General features: G+C 37.0%; 2 protein-coding genes across 13 annotated transcripts in view; both read right to left on the reverse strand.

The window, feature by feature from the left end:
• celsr1a (cadherin EGF LAG seven-pass G-type receptor 1a) overlaps positions 1-9,066 on the reverse strand; it is an 84,953-nt gene extending 75,887 nt beyond the window's left edge. For 5 of the 9 annotated variants that reach the window (XM_042744773.1, XM_042744760.1, XM_042744723.1 and 2 more), the window contains exon 1: positions 5,341-9,065. In XM_042744773.1, the coding sequence (XP_042600707.1) occupies positions 5,341-8,869 (3,529 nt within the window). In that variant the 5' untranslated portion in view covers positions 8,870-9,065. Of the gene's footprint in view, positions 1-5,340 lie in introns of all 9 variants that reach the window. The other 4 variants (XM_042744766.1, XM_042744751.1, XM_042744743.1 and 1 more) reach the window with 1 other exon arrangement.
• Positions 9,067-10,011: 945 nt separating this feature from the next.
• Positions 10,012-15,186, reverse strand: LOC109069263 (mitochondrial tRNA-specific 2-thiouridylase 1). Of its 4 annotated transcripts, none has more exons than XM_042744792.1 (11): positions 14,948-15,185; positions 14,386-14,551; positions 14,234-14,286; positions 13,917-14,039; positions 13,374-13,546; positions 12,861-12,914; positions 12,203-12,269; positions 12,008-12,108; positions 11,769-11,925; positions 11,254-11,336; positions 10,012-10,813 (listed from the first exon to the last, which is right to left on the reverse strand). In XM_042744792.1, the coding sequence occupies exons 1-11, from the start codon at positions 15,027-15,029 to the stop codon at positions 10,664-10,666; spliced, it is 1,209 nt and encodes a 402-aa protein (XP_042600726.1). In that variant the 5' UTR covers positions 15,030-15,185; the 3' UTR covers positions 10,012-10,663. The 4 variants fall into 4 exon arrangements, with proteins under 4 accessions (XP_042600726.1, XP_042600716.1, XP_042600718.1 ...); XM_042744782.1 differs by having other exon boundaries at positions 14,180-14,286; positions 14,948-15,182; XM_042744784.1 differs by having other exon boundaries at positions 11,769-11,913; positions 14,180-14,286; positions 14,948-15,178.
• Positions 15,187-16,865: the final 1,679 nt, after the last annotated feature.

Here is a 16,865-nt window from a genome sequence, read left to right on the forward strand (position 1 = left end):
CTTGAGTGACAGGTGGATTGCCGCTGCTGTCACTAACGTCGAGCTAGGTGGGCATAGTTTTTTGCCCTTCAGAACAACTGTTGCAGATTTTTGATTAGGGGATTGCACCGCTGCTGTCATTTTGAAATTGAAATGGGGTCGTTTTAAATTTTTTAGGTGGGCATTTTTTTTCATGTGCTGGTCTATTTTTCATGTATGTGTAATATTCTTGCTCTTCTGTAAAGCACTTTGGTCAGCCTGGAGGCTGTTGTAAATGCGCTATACAAATAAAATTGAAAGTGCTGCCTAGATGGCGATGGCTGGCTCCGCCCACTTTGAGCTTCAAAAACGCTCTTTAGAAACCTACGGTGACGTCACGGACACTACGTCCATGTTTTTATACAGTCTATGGTTTTCATTCAACTCAAAACATACAAATTCATATAAACTCCCCACCAATTCACCAAACATAAAATATTTATTCTATTTATTGTTGGAACATCAAAGATGTTGGGTGGTGGACTTAGCACTCAGGGCATTGAATATCTACCCAGAACCAGTGTTATTAATAGTATTATCTAAATAGAAACCATTTCATAAATAAAAAAAATAATAATAAAATCGCATCATATGACCCCTTTAAATGTGTCTGTGGGTCCAACATCCTCCACGACGTCATCATCGCTCTTAAGCAGTTATGAGCAGCAGGCTGTGTAATATGAGAGAACTCTTTCATTTTTGTTATGCTGCTGGGTGCTACTATGTGTGACACTATTCCTGTTTATTTTATTTATTATATTATTTTTTATTTATGTAAGTTTTTGTGCACTAAAACTTTATTTTTTCATCCTAATGTTACAACAGCATACCTGTTTTGTGTATTTAATAATTCAATTATTATTATTTTATTTTAATTATATAAGTGTGCTGACTGGAGAGGCTTGTGTTGTTCAATAAATGTTTAATTATTATATTTTTTGTCAATAAATGTTTAATTATATCGGCGATCTACTGCCCTGATTTCTAAATATCGGCATCAACCAGAGGAAAAACCCATATTGGTCTTACCTCTTCTAAAAATCACTCCAAATACAACTGCACAGCAACACAAACAGCTTTCTGGTGGGGAATTTTGCATGTGGAAGCATCATGCACACCTTCATAAAATACTGTAAAAATAATACTACTTAAATATCTAAACATCTCATAACACTTTTACCATTTCAATCTTATTTATGACTGATAATCTGTTGATTGGGATTCTTCCATTTAAACAAAGTATGTTTAACAGAGTGACACCTACAGCATGTCAGAGGACAGAGGGTCATGTATAGATGAGGTGGAAGGACAGTCACACCTGGACTGAAGATCTCCTCTGTTGATGACATGCAGATGACAGGGGACAGGCACTGCAGGGCTCAGAGCATAACAGCTGCTGTGTGCATGTCAGAAAGCAGATCTCAGGAGCCCTTGTCTGACCCTGTCTGCTCACACAACACATACAACACATGCATGAAACACTCAGAAACTGCTTTTACAACTAAAGACAATTCACATTCACTCTATAGTGAAGAGGATATCCTTTTGCAAAACAATTATTGCCTTCGGCTCCATCAGCTCTATGAGGTAGCTCAAATAGTTTTACATTTAACCTACATATTAAAGCATAACATTCATTACATACAATAATACAAATTACTCGGCTCATTACTCCATTTACTCATAGGTAGGCCTGAAGGGAATCGACAGCTGCAGAATTCCGTAGAAACCAGTGCTGATTTCCATCGTTCACCGAAAGATTTTGAGATCTAAACATCCACTGCCTCTCATTTTTTTGTTCATTTTAAAAGATTGAGTCATCTCATCGAATTTAATACAAAAGTCAGAATGTTACAGCTGCCTCCTTTATAGAGCAAATGTAGCATGTTGATATTATTCAACTATATCTCAAATAAGAGCACATCTCAAAGTAGCAAATAATAATTTTATTTATATTATATATTGCTTGTTAATGTTGTATTGAACAGTTTCACCTTTAAATGGTACTTATTATTTTAGCTGTCAGGAATAAAATATGTTTAGGACAAAATTTATGAGGTATCTATTTTAGAATTACATGAAATGTAATTTCATATCCTTTTTATAAATATACTTTGATCCATTAATTCACAGTAGTCTTTAACTACATATTTTGATGAAACTGAGTTCATTACACATTTAAAAAAAATAAAATAAAAAACTCACATTCACAGTTTTCATTTTAAATTTGACATTTAAGCTGCCCTCAGTTTCCTTTACACTTAACTGATTTTACTGTGTTTATATCAGTTTTGCAGAATTTCATTGAAATACTATTTACAAGAAAATACTACTTATTTCTAAATCAAAATTTATGTTTAAATCATTGTAACTTGTCATTTCTTTGTTATTATTTATAAAAATGTACAAACAATTTGGTTGAAAATGTATTATTTCAGTAAAATAAAATGCAAATTTTACATGGAATCATTTATCTATAAACCTTAAATATCTGACCATTAAAAGATTCTTTGTGCAAGATCTGAAGTGATTTCTTCAACTCCCAACTGAAATACAAGTTCAGAGAGTTTGGTAATGCAATGTAGAATAGTCCAGGTATGCAAGACCTGAAGCGCTGAGTGGGATACAGTCAACTACAAAATACACAGACGCAGTGGCCCACGGGCAGAAGCTCAACCCGCTGAAAAAGTCTGCATGTATTAGCAGGCTCATTTGCTGACAGAAGGGGTACAAGAGGAAGAAAATGGCTAGAAGTGATGAATCACCTCCCCTCCTTTCTTTAGATGTGACATGGATCAAAACCGAATGATGGAGACATCAAAAACATGCAATTTCACCAGCATGAATGATGCCTGGCTCCATCTTTCTTGAGGCCTTGACAGATAGCTTATCAGCCGTATTGATCCAGGAAAAATAAAGCACAAAGGTGCAGGGCTAAAAAAAAGCGGCATCATTTTGCAGAGGACACCCCTGAAATCGGGAAAAGGCTTGTTGAATGTTAACAGACACAGATAAGAGAGATTAGGTTACTGTTCAAACAAGTAGCCCTCACTCCATCGTGTTTGCTGTGCAAACCAGTGTTGTTTTAGGCTAGAATGGCCCTTGTTTTGACTAGAATGTTAACTTGCTTTTATCAGGGACATATCTGGGACTTCTTGTGTGTCCCCAAGTACTTGAATAAATAATTAAAGCTAAGTCGATAGGAAAAACACCTGTTGAGGAATGAAAGATAACAGTGTCTTCATAGTGTTCCCTTTGTGAGGTATGATAAAAACTGTGAGCCATGTGGTAACACTTAAAGAAACTGGTTTTATATCAGTCTAAAATATTGTTTGACATGACTGCCTTAAGAGAACTACATTAAGTTAAACCAACAAAAGCCTTTTTTTGAGGGTTGGATCAGGTAAAAACAACATTTTCACTTTTCACAGTCTGAAATATGAATAAAAATGCCTTATCGCTTTGCATTCAAGTGTGGAGTATGGTACATTTAAATATGAAGGGCAGGGAATTATCCTTATAACTAATGTGTGTAAAATGTGTTGCTACATTTTGTAAAAAAAAAAAAAAAAAAAGTGAATGGTGCTTGCCCATGCGAAACTCACCACCATGATTCTAAGTTGGTGTCTCAGTGGGTGGTTGCTAGCGCGCTGCTATGCATTTGTATTGACTGGGTTTTAACATGTTGCTATGTGGTTTCTAGGGTGTTCTGTGCAGCTGCTTTCAGCCCCAAATCAAAAGAGCCCATCCCCAAGTCTCTATGATATTTTGGTCCCTAAATGTGGCTCAGGCTGCTCAGGTATGTTCAATATTTATTAATTTATTCATTCATTTTTCATTATTTTTTTGCATGTTTTATTGTATGTCAGGACAAAATCATAAGTTAGATTAGTTAAAAGATCAACGTTTAATACTTAGGTTTGGTGGTTTAAATAAAAGCCTGAGCTAAAGTATAACCAACAGAAACAGTAAAGCATGTATGCATTCTCTAAACGTATTTAGTTTGGTGGTTTAAATGTATTTATGATAGAACAAATTCTGTCTAAGCTGTCTTCTACCAGCTCTGCTAAGACTCAAAAATTGCATCATCGAAAAACATTTGCTACATTTCTGAGGATGGCTGAATCTGAGACACACCGTTATCAGCTAAATGTATTAAACTCAGTCACAGACCAGTGTAGACATTAAAATCTAGAACCCTGTCAAGTGTTTTCCATTAAGTTTCATTGTCCATGGGCTGGAGGTGAAGAGGTCACATAAGCAGTGTTAATGGTTACCTAACATCTGACATGTGTGTATGTCCAATGAATAAAATGCATTAGATTATAAGACCAAGAAGATGGAGAGCTGTGTGAAATAAGAGGGTGTAAAAGAGGGAGGAAACTGCTATGGCACTGGAAACCGATGTGTCTTTGTCATGAATGAGAGAGCATGGCATGAATGCGGCTCATTACAACCCCAACAATGACCACTAGCATGCTCATTCAGATGAGGACCGCCAATCAGACCAACAAAGACACAACCGTAAAGCCACAAAGTACAGACAAGAGAGCTGTGTTCTGTGAGATGTATTTGAATTGCAAGTTGCAAATGAACAGGAAGAGCGGTATGTGGGAGGAAAAGAGAGATAGAAAAGGAGGACAGAAACAGAAGAAAGAATGTGAGAAATGAGAAGCTAATGCCATTTGAAGAGGCTGGCTGTACATAATCTAACATAATATGATAAAGCACTGTAACAAAACACTAACGCCTCAGAATAAGAATGAATAATGTTAAGAAGTAAAATCATTCAAATAAAACAACTCACATAATAATAATAAAAAAAACCTTAACTGTGATTTGTGGGATAAATTATCACAGAGAATGAAAGGACAAACTGAGTGATCTGTCAGTGAGGATTAATTCTCTAAAAGTGCATTGTCATTACAATACTAAGAGGCACTTCATTCAGCAATATGTTGCTCATCTCTAACTTTTCATAACAGAATACTGACGGGGATTTGGATTAAACAGAAGTTAAATAATCCTCTAAAACTGAACTGAGCCTTCATTCCCACGCACAAACGGTTCTTGCCTTCTTCAAAAAAACACCTCACAAGCAGAAAAACAGGATTGTGGTTCAGCCTGCAGCAAACACAGCCTGAAATCATGCAGTCCTTCAGAGCAGCAGATCCATCAACCCAACATATTGAAATGATATATTAAACATTAGTTTATATTTATCAAATCATTTATTTATTTTTATTTTTTTTACCCTGCTCAACTTAGAGCGTTTCAAGCAAAGACACTTGATTCAAAAGATACAAAGAAAAGTTAACTGACCTGTGACAGAAACTTTCATGGTGGCCTCCAGAGGTCTGTTGTTATCCAGATCTTTGCTGAGTTTGAGCTCTCCAGTATTTGGGTTTAGAATCAACAAACTCAGCTCATTCCCTTCAGTGAAACTATACTTGAGCTTATCTGACACATCTGGGTCATAGGCAGGTACCTTTCCTATAATCCCAGATGGAAAGCTGTTGGATTTATTGGTGACGTAGTTATTGAAGATAATCTCGAAATTCTGCAGGACAGGATCGTTGTCGTTGACATCAATCAGACGAATGTGGACGGTTGCTCTGCTGACCAAAGGTGCGGACGTGGCCTGTACGACTATGACATACTCCATTTTGGTCTCATAGTCCAAATCCACGAGGGCTTTTAAGTCTCCGGTGAATATATCCAAATCAAATACCTCTGGGATATTTCCTTCCACAATCTGGTACAATATCTGAGCGTTGGTTCCTTCATCTGGATCCATGGCGTTGATCCGGGCAACCACTGAATCGACAGGACTGTTTTCTTTGATGTAGATAAACAGTTCATCCTTCTCAAAAACAGGAGCATTGTCATTGATGTCCAACACAGAAATCTGGATCTCCACTGCTGCTTTGAGAGGAGGAACACCTTTATCTACTGCATAGGCCTTCAGGTTATACACTGGAACGTTCTCTCTGTCCAGCTTCCTTTGGGTTCTTATAATTCCAGAGTACTGCTCGATCATGAAGTCTCCTTCCCCGTCATCGCCACCTTGAAAGGTGTAGCTCACACGCCCATTAGACCCCGAGTCCCTGTCTGAAGCAGATATCTGGAGCACACTGGTGAACACAGGTGCGTCTTCAAACACGGTGCCCTGATATTTGTCCCTCCCAAACTGTGGCACATTATCATTGGCATCCAGAACAATGATTTCCACATAGGTGGTATCAGACTTCTGAGGGATTCCATTGTCACGAGCAATGATGGCCAATGTGTAGGAGGCTTGATCTTCATAGTCTATCTCCATCTGCGTGGTGATGGCACCTGTGTCTGGATCAATCTTGAACTGTGGAACATTGTCCTCCATGATATAGGTAATACGTGCATTCTCACCTGTATCTTCATCTGTGGCACTGATTACCACAACAGTTGATCCAATGGGTCGGTCCTCGCTGAACGTCTGATGGTAGCTTGCGCTCTGAAACACGGGTCTGTGAGTGTTAGCATCAGTTACATTGATGAACACCTGCGTGGTGTCGAAGCGTGTACCATCAGAGGCAGTGACAGTCAGAACATACTGGCGTTCCTGTTTGTAATCTAACGGCAAAGCTAGCGTGATGAGTCCACCTCCGCTTTGACTAGTGATGGCAAACCGGTTCCGCGTATTACCACTGGAGATCTGATAGGTGACCACACTGTTTACATCACGGTCCAGAGCTGTGACAATTAACACACTGGTCCCTACAACAGCATCTTCATTGATTTTTAGAGAGTATACCTTTTCGGTGAACGCAGGGATGTTGTCATTCACATCTAGGACGGTGATGCTAACGCTAGCTGAGGACGACATTACCGGAACACCATTGTCTCTGGCTTCTACTCCAAAGGTGTAATATTCAGTGGTTTCCCTGTCCAGCTCAGTACTGACCGTTATCCATCCAGTGCTGTTATTGATGCTGAAGGGAAAGCCTGGAGTTGTGTCTGTGAGGCTGTAATCCAACCGAGCATTTTCTCCAGAATCAGAATCAATGGCCTGAATGTGAATGACAGAATATCCAATGGGCACGTTCTCTAAAACGGTGGCTTGGAAAGGAGTGCTTACAAACATAGGAGCGTTGTCATTCACATCCACAACTTGAATGACAACAATACCTGTTCCATTGATGAGAGGAGGCCTGCCTCCATCCTGGGCCTTTATGCGTAAGTTATATTCTCTGATAATTTCGTAGTCCAGAGGGTTTATGACATCAATGGCTCCGGTAGGGGTGTGAATGAAGAACTGACCTTTTACATTGCCGCTGATTATACTGTAATGAACCTTAGCGTTATTGCCCTCGTCTCGGTCAGTGGCTTCCACCTGGGCCACTTTAGTGTTAACCGCAACATTTTCAGGCACCTGAACTACATATCTTTTCTCACTAAACTGAGGATAGTTGTCATTTTCGTCTTCAACTGTGATGTGCACTGTTGCAGTAGCACTGCGGGGCCCAGGGTCCTTTCCTTGGTCATTGGCCTCTACTATCAGCTGATACTGGTCCATGGTTTCTCTATCTGGACGCACACGAATCTTGACCAGTCCGTTCCGAGAATCAATTTCAAACCCAGAATTGACACCCTCGCCATTCACAATCTTATATATCATGTTCGCATTGGATGGTGCATCTCCATCTGTCGCTCTGACTGTAATCACCTCAAAACCAACTTCCACATTCTCTCGTATCCTTACCCTGTATTCATTCTGTTCAAAAACGGGCGCGTGGTCGTTGGTGTCACTAACTGTAACGGTCAGGTATGACGTGGTTGTGCGTCGCGGTATGCCATTATCAGTTGCTGTGACTTTAAACACATGTGTGTCTTTAACTTCTCTGTCTAAGGGCTGGACAGTCTCAATGCTGCCGGTTTGAGGGTCCATCCGAAAGAAATCGTTGGAACGGCTGTCGAATAATGCTTCCATGCCATACTCGATCTTCCCCGCCTCTCCAGGGTCGATGTCAGTCGCTTTGAGGGTGATGACTCTCGTACCCGCAGGCTCGTTCTCGGGCACTGAAACCTGGTAGTTGGGTAACTGAAACTGAGGCGCTGAATTCACGGCTCGCCTTATTCTCTGTTTCCATTGATTTGATACGTGTTGCATAGAACTTAATAATGATGTTTGGACTGAGGCGAATCGTAATTTAAGGCACATAGAAAAGATATCACCGTTTGAATCGTGAAACGAACAGCGAATAGTGTCTTTAAGGCGTCTTAAGTCCGTCTCCAAACAGTAGGCGTCCTTCACAAGTAAAGTCCCGTTACGCACAAACACATTCAGGTGGTCTGAGTTGCAAGAAGTAGCAAAAACACCAGAGTTTCTTGTGAAGACAGGTAAATAGTCCTTAAAACTAAGGAGTAAATCACCCGGAGAAAAGCAGGAAGTTAGTCCCAAGTTAATAACGCAATCCACGTTAATATCAGGCTTAGTCACTCTCTTCCTTTTATATTTGAACACGCAATTTCGTCCGTGCACAAATACATTAAAATGTGCGTTAACTAGTCCTTCGGTTGTTAATGACTGGATTTTAAAATACAGAGGCAGCGCGCTGTGAGGGGCGCGCGCACAATCCACCTCTCCATTTAAACGCACCACTCCATCTCTCCAGTCCACTTTAATAAACTTCCCAATGTACTTGGAAGTAAAAGTCCTGTCTATTTTATACGTCCAACCTGGTCCCAGTGACAAATTGGCCAAAACAGCTCCAGAATGTAAAGTCTCCGAGAGGTGCAAGTCGAAACATCCCATGAGAGGAGCGCAGAGGAGAAGGTGAACCCATAATAACCAACACATTACTAGACCCATGGTGTAAAACTCCACAAAACATGCAGAAAAACAATCAGCTATCCTTCTGCCGGCACGTCGACCTTCTTTTATCCTCCATTGTAGCTTTTTAACAGGAGAAAACACAGTTTATCAGGCTGGTATCCATGGAGCCAAGTGACATTACCCACGTTAAGACAAAATGGCTCCGTGCGTGCGCGTCTCTCCGACAGCACACACACACACACACACAGTCATTAACATAAACCTGCACCTCCTTTCAGGACTAAAGGACTCTCATGGAAATTCAACTATTGTTATTCACCTCTGCATTTATTCTTTGGTTCTTTTGGCAACTTTTACAACGCGGTGCATCAAACCAGAAAGTTCTCATTATATATATATAAAAAAATAATTTATGAGATTAAAGTTTCACGCAACTGTCCGAATACAGATTTCTGGACGTAAATGCTACCATTATAAATGAAGCTTTTAAGCATTAAAATGCGGTTTGGTGCAAAAGAAAAAGAAGAAGAAGAAGAAGAAACATGACAAGGATATGTTTTGGGGGAAAAATCAAAATCTTAGGTTTTGATTTCTTTGGAGTTTTGAATTTTTCTTATTCTTATACTTGTTTTTATGTATTACTTTTTTAAATAGTGCATTCATAATTACGTGTGTTACTAAAATTGCATATAAACGTATATAGGTTTCTTTTACCTTCAATTTTAGTGTCTCCTTAACAGATAAAAATGTGGACTGACTCCTCATGTTCCTAATAAAAGACATAAAAAGCAATGGATTTCTTGTAAAAGGAAATCACGCTCTTCTTTAAAAACTTATTTTCTTAAAAAGTTTATTTACAAAAAAAATATATATATAATACTAATTATATTTACAAAACATACACCTACACTCTTAAAAATAAAGGTTCTTTGGCATCGGTGGTCCCGTGAGGAACCTTTAGCCCACATAGAACTTTTCCACTGCACAAAAGGTTCTTTAAAATGGGGTTATTCTGATTATTAAAATGTTTTATACAACAACAACAACAACAACAACAACATTAAATAATGGTTCTTTTAAAGGCTGTTCGCTAAACGGTTCTTTTAGGGTTCTTTTAGTGTTACTATGTTATTGCTTTGTCACAGATTACAAAATTTTGGTTTTTTTATTTTTTATTTTGTAAAGCTTATCTTATACAGTTTGTTGAACTGTGATGCCATGCATATTAGAAAACACAGAAGAGGAATAAGGCCAAACCCAAAAACAAATAGTATTATGTATATTAGGCTTAAATGTCTTATACAAATCTTTATAAAATGATCACAGGTCAATCATTTATTCTCTAAACCCCATTTTAAAACAACAAAATGTCTTAACATAAGCGATTTTAAACTATATATAGTTAAAATACATTAATTTAGTGTTATCTGTATAGCATAGAAAATGAGGAAGATGTCCAGACGCACCAGACATATATAGGAAGTGATGTGCTCACGCCCTCTACTGGCAGAGAAAATAACTCAGTAAAGATGGTCCAGAAGAACGATGAGAAGATGTCTTAAAATTGCATAGATCAGGATGTGATGCACAATTAAGGCACTTTAACCACATACATTTATAAAGCTGAAAGAACAATACAAGAATCAATATGTATATTACACAAATAAATTACACAACTCACATTAAGGAGTCCCCCATCCTAAATGTCTGTGAATACTAAGAGAGTCATTACACAGCAAAAGCCGGCTCTTGTTATTCTTGTTAAGTTCTTGTTATTGTCCTTAATACAATAAATAAAATGTATTTGCGCCGGTTTGTACTGCATGTGTCTCAGCTGACAGGCTCTGGATGTTGTTGGTCTGTGTCTTTAGGTGGGCGGCTCATGCAGTTTTGACCTTTCTGAAGAGTGAATATTGTGGGTCCAAGATGAACGATCTTCCCACTGCCTAAACATTCATCTCCCTTGTATAGGACAGCAAACTGCAAAGCAAAGACAATGGAGCCAGATTTGAAAAAAGTCAATCAGTAGTTTTCTGTGTGTATAAAGGACATACTTACCATGATGTAAGCACTGTAATACAGTTCATTAGTCTAACTGTAGGCTGTTTACAAGCTTGAACGCTGCTCTAAATGTACAATCTGAACTTCTTTGTTATATAATACCACTTATAATGTCATCATATTTGTTGCACAGAAAACAAAAAGATGACTACAGTCTATTATTTATAGAGAATATGTCATAGTGATAGAAGACGGGAGTTGAATACATATAGTATAAGGTATTATAAAACAAAAGTTCAGTTTTTCCCAAAGTCTAGTGTGAAAGTAAAACCACAAGTAAATGATTTATAATGACACATCAAGAATTGACTTCAACATTCAAGATACATTCTGCAGCAGTGTAGATATTTCTGGATTACCTGTCCAGGTGTCAGTGCTCTTATTGGCTCTTTCAACATTACCCACACTGACCCATCTAGATTCAAGGTTACAGTGCATGGAGCTGAAAGAAATCAGACGCTGATATTAGGACTGTCTACAATTTTGTAGACTTGTAGTCTTGGTATTGTTAACTAAAACTCAAAACTTAATTATTAAATCAAACTATTCAAAATGATTTCTCTTAAAATATTACAAAATAAATATTATGCTTACAACATCAATATGTTGAAAACTACATGAAAACAAATGTTTAAGTACTAAAACTATTAAAACTTAAAAAAAAAAAAATTAAGCTAAATAAATATTATAAAATTGAACTAATACTTAAAGTGAAATTAGAAAGAAAATATAAAAATAAAAGCTTATTCAGATTTGTTATAAAATATTATTACACTGCTGTAGACAAAGCAGAGAAAAATATTGGCTGCTGGCTGTAACTTTGTCAGCTGACCTGTTTTCTAACAATTTCACGTTAAAATGGAAAGCGACTCACTTAAAGGCATCCGGTTGTTGAAACAGAAGTGACATTCCATCATCTGAGTGCGGACAAGTTCAACAGGTGGATCTTCGGCTATCCAGTGGAAGCGGTCTGTCTGTAACGTGTCTCGGAACAGTGCTGGATGGTTAGTGGTTGGACCCTGCGAGAGATGCTATACTTTACAAATCAATCGACCTGAAAAGTCATTCGTGGCCTTTTTTTTTTTTTTTAGCAAAATAAATAATGTAACTCACCACAAATACATCACCAGTTGTGATATCTTTATCAACTACAAACCAAGGATCTACCTGCCCTCCTATTCTAGCCCTCTGACCCAGTGTTAATGTGAACCAGCCTGTGGCGAAATACAGTAATAATGTGTGTATAAGTCATACAGTATCACAGACACTATGGAGGAGAACACAAGCAAATATTGACTTAATATCCACCTTGATGCTGCCCCATGATCTTCCCATCTTCAATGGAGACTAAATTTCCTGGTTTGGGCTCTATGTACTGTAATAAATTTGACACCGAGATGAAATAGTACTAGATTAAGGGACTGCTGTATATATTAAATAATGACAATGACCAAAATACAAAACAAAGTCTTTCAACAAACTAGGTTTTTAACTTGTAGAAAACGTTGATTGCATGAGGTTTGCCATTTCTGCAACCCTGTTACCAAAATGTGGGATATTCTTGAATAAAGTTTAGATATTTCTGAATATCGAGGGTTTTTTTTAGCAATAAGTATTAAATACAGGTAAATGTTACATTTCAAAATATAAATAAAATGTCAGAATAGGTAACAGGATTGCAAATATAGGTAGGGATAGACAGTTTAGGGACTTATTGATGAACTAATATTTCATATAAATTGTCATTATCATTTTTTTCTTATAATAACCTTGCTAACAGGGTTGAGGTTTTGATAAATATTGTTGCGGCAGATAAATTCACTCAACAATTTAATTTTTGCCACTTAAAAAAAATGCATAATAATTATGATTTATCTAAACTTATAAAAAAACTCAGTTTTCACTAGAAAGAATATGAGGCTTGTGTTTTTATTGCTTTAAGCAATACAGGAGGCATCAAACATACCTCAAGGATAAAGTGCTCAAAATCTCTCTCTCCAATGAAACAGATCCCCATGCTCTTTCAGAGAAAAGAAGAAAAAAATTAATTAATTACATTTCCATTATATTTATTCACTGAGCAGACACTTTTGTATCAAATAATTCAGTGGAGTATATTACATTTAAAATACTAAGCACTACTAAATGTGACCCTGCACCACAAAACCAGTCACAAGGGTCAATCTTTTCGAAAATGTTACTAATGTTACTAATCAAAAAATAAGTTTAAGTATATTTACAGTAGGAAATTTACAAAATATCTCCATGGAACATGATCTTTACTTATATCATATACTAATGATTTTTGGCATAAAAGAAAAATCAATAATTTTGACCCATATAATGTATTTTTGGCTATTGCCACAAATATACCCCAGCGACTTAAGACTGGTTTTGTGGTCCAGGGTCACAAATGTAACATTTCTCGTGCCAGAACTTTTAGATCTTGTAGAAAAGTGTGATTTATTTAATTTAGTACCTCTTTTTTCTTTAGAACATGCTGGAAGCCAGCCTCAGCAGCTATTTTCTTCACAAAGTCTTTGGTTAGCCCAGCTAGGGGAAATATTGTGTGTCGCAGAGCATCCTGGGAGATCTGACTGAGGAAGAATGTCTGGTCCTTGAAGCGATCCGCACCCTGATAGAGCCGCACAGCTAATACGATTCAGAAGAAGAGTAAAGGTCAATTCAGAAACAAATCCCAGATACAACTGACCTTAAAAAAACATTATTTAAAATCTCTTAAATCTTACAGAAACTGTCAAGAAAGGTCCATAGTACAACCCAAAGGTCAAAAGAAAAGATTAAGACATGTTTTGCATAAGTATAAAATTTTAAGCATGCATCATGGTGGTATTTGTCTGTAAATTTAAATATTTGTCAAATCAATTTGAAATACAAATTAAGAATACAATAAAATAAAAGCACAACTTGATTTTCATTGAATTGATACTGAAAAAAATATATATACTGCTCCTGTAAACACAATTTCTTCCCCTGTCCTCTACATCGCATGCACACTTACGCTTTCTAATTTCAAACCGATCTCTGAAGAGGGTTCTGGGAGGGGGAACGTGCTTCTGTTGAAAAACCTCCTCGTCCTCCTGGGATGTCCGGGCATAGTGTCCCGTTGCCATGGCATCAGCACCTGTTTTCAAATAAGACTGTGATGATGCTAAACATGCAAGACACCACATATATAAAACTTCTATATATTCAATGCACCTATCAGTCAAGCGCTACTTTGTATCTCATTTCCTGGAAAATCCTAAAAGTTCATTAGCTTACCTAAAGTATTAAGTGCATAATGATAAAAGTGCTTAAACTTGATGTGTTTGTTACACATTATGTCTGGATTTGGTGTCCTGCCCTGCTCATATTCCCTAAGAAGATTACTGCAAAATAAAGAGAGAAAGAAAGGAGAATATGAACGAGCTCTGTACAGCGTTTTGAATTCAGTGAACTTGAGGATTATTAATTACTGCACTGCTTACCTGAATACTTCATGCCAGTATTCTTTAACATATGTGACCTGGTGGAAAGGCATATCCAGCATCTTACAGACTTTATAAGCATCTTCACAGTCTCTCTCTGATGAGCAGACCCCTCTCTCATCCTGAGAGTCCCAGTTCTTCATGAACACACCAGTCACGTGATAGCCTGACGACAGAGAAACACGTGTCATATCACATCTGCGAACAAATCATGCACACCTGAAAGTGTCTTTTAGTCTGCAACTCTGCATATTGAACTTTTTATATGCACCGTTTTTATCAATTTTAAACAGCAAACATTTTCATGTTTTGTGGTATATTTCTTTAAAATGAATTCAAATAAAACGTTTCCAAATACTTTATTATCGTTACAATAGAATTTAACGTACACTCTAGAATAGAAATACAAAGTTTATGGGTGACTGAAAACGTAAACCTTTAGTAACTTACAAAATATTTTGATGCTCTTTATGTGCCCAGTAAGTGGGACTGTTAATTTTGTAAGGTAATTTAGTAAAAATGTGTCAAATTGTAATGAATTTTTAGTACACTGATGTCTTACCCATTCTTTTGAGTAACAGTGCACTGACAGAACTGTCGACCCCTCCAGACATAGCACACACAACATGTCTGAGTACTCCCATGACATCTATTTTTCATATGCGCTCAAATACATTTAATCATACAAGTAAAGAGAAATTAAGAAACATTTCACGCCTCTGCCAAGAAGGTCGCCATATTTACAGTCCTTTCCATAATATTGACCGATCGGAAACGAAAGACACGCACTAATGAAACCATGGTTCCGGGCATTGCTCTTAGTGGAACTCCTTAAACGGTAACACTGCAAATAGCGTGATGCGTTTCAAGCAAGTCTAAAGTAAGCAGTAGAATGGTAATCAGAATTGCTAAATAAATAAATGGGCGTGACTTTGTGGTCCGAATGGGTCAGTTCACCATATCACTATTCAGTTTTAATTTAAATGAAACATTGAACGTTCTATATAAAAGTTAATATGTTCTAATAAATTTAGCATGTAACAAATGTATTGAGATCGCATAACAGATTTCTATATGTGTGCAAGGTGCCGAACTTTGTATTTATTCGATTTGAATTATTATACTTTAAGCGTGCACATACATATATAATTGTTAAATTAAGTAGCCTACCACAAATATCTATCAGCATGCTATATATTAAATGATAAAGTATTTATTTATACCATGCTGAGACACATGTTGCACATGACTTGAATGGGATTCAGTGGAGGACAGTAATAAATAGACAGCAAATAAACAGTTTGCGCCCCATAACGATCAACAATCACCCAATTTCATCTTCATCAACGAGTCTTTCACCATTGCTTGGTTGTGATAACCACAAGCATCTTTATGAAATCCAGCATTATATTTTTGGATTGCACTTTTCTTTTACGGTTATATTGTATATCAAAGCAGCAGTAGGCCTAATGCAATTCAACTGAAAACTTTTGGGCTATTATTTAGAAGTTTTATGTTTTGGGACCAAAACTAACAATTATTTGTCGCCATTTGTTTCTATAAACCTCTATTAATGTGGTAGGCCTATAGTCAGATTTGTTTATTTCTCTGTTATTTTCTTCTTCTTCTTCTTTAGAACAATCAAAGCTCTGTTATGATTAATGAATTCACAATTAAAACTAGTACATTTATGTGTTAATGAAAACAAGAAGACCAAATATTTTTTTAAATGATAATAAATTATTTAAATTATTTTAAATTATATATTAATTAATAATAAAGTATAGATAAATTATAAAAATAAGCATAACTATTAATATATTTAATAATAACTACTTTTTATCTGTTAGATTATCCAAGAATGATGGGAGATGTCTCAGCAGATAGCATTACTGTAAAAATGCTCACAGAGGCTTGCAGATGCAGCCCACTAGATGTGATCAACACACCCATGATCCCATGGTGCCAAACCACACTGCCACTCAACACCTCCTGCAATATTCACATCCAACTGGAGAACATGCAGAGGACCGGTCTGTCTGTGATGTTTTACTTCTGTTTGCTTTGGTTATGATAGCAACGTGCAAGCATATCATGATTTATTTTCTTTCCTCTACCACCAGGTTCATTTAAAATAAGAGGTGTTGCAAACCAGTTTGCCTGGAGACTCAAAGAGGGTCGGTTTGTGACTATGTCTTCTGGGAATTATAGAAAGTCATTTTCATATGCATGTAAGCATTATGGATCTAAAGGCAAAGTGGTGATGCCAGAAACTGCCCCTATCTCAAGATCTGTTTGGATTCAAGTAAGAAACACTCATTTACAGTATACACTTTGCTGATATGGATATCTTTAAAAAAAATTATCAAACCTTTGTAGAGTTTGGGAGTTGAGGTTGAAAGAGCGCCAACTCCTCATCTCATGGATGTACGTAGTGTTCAAGAGGACAACATTATGACTTTCCTACATTTCTATGATGA

The sequence above is a fragment of the Cyprinus carpio genome, chromosome A4 (assembly GCF_018340385.1).
Source record: "Cyprinus carpio isolate SPL01 chromosome A4, ASM1834038v1, whole genome shotgun sequence".
Taxonomy (NCBI): domain Eukaryota; kingdom Metazoa; phylum Chordata; class Actinopteri; order Cypriniformes; family Cyprinidae; genus Cyprinus; species Cyprinus carpio.

Excerpts from the sequence above, each read along its gene's own strand:
- LOC109069263 (XM_042744782.1), bottom strand. The coding sequence starts at position 15,029 with ATGGGAGTACTCAGACATGTTGTGTGTGCTATGTCTGGAGGGGTCGAC. Across the intron at positions 13,547-13,916 it reads TCGGTTTGAAATTAGAAAGC|CTGTGCGGCTCTATCAGGGT; the intron begins GTAAGTGTGCAT and ends GAATCGTATTAG. Across the intron at positions 12,109-12,202 it reads GATCATGGGGCAGCATCAAG|GCTGGTTCACATTAACACTG; the intron begins GTGGATATTAAG and ends ATTTCGCCACAG.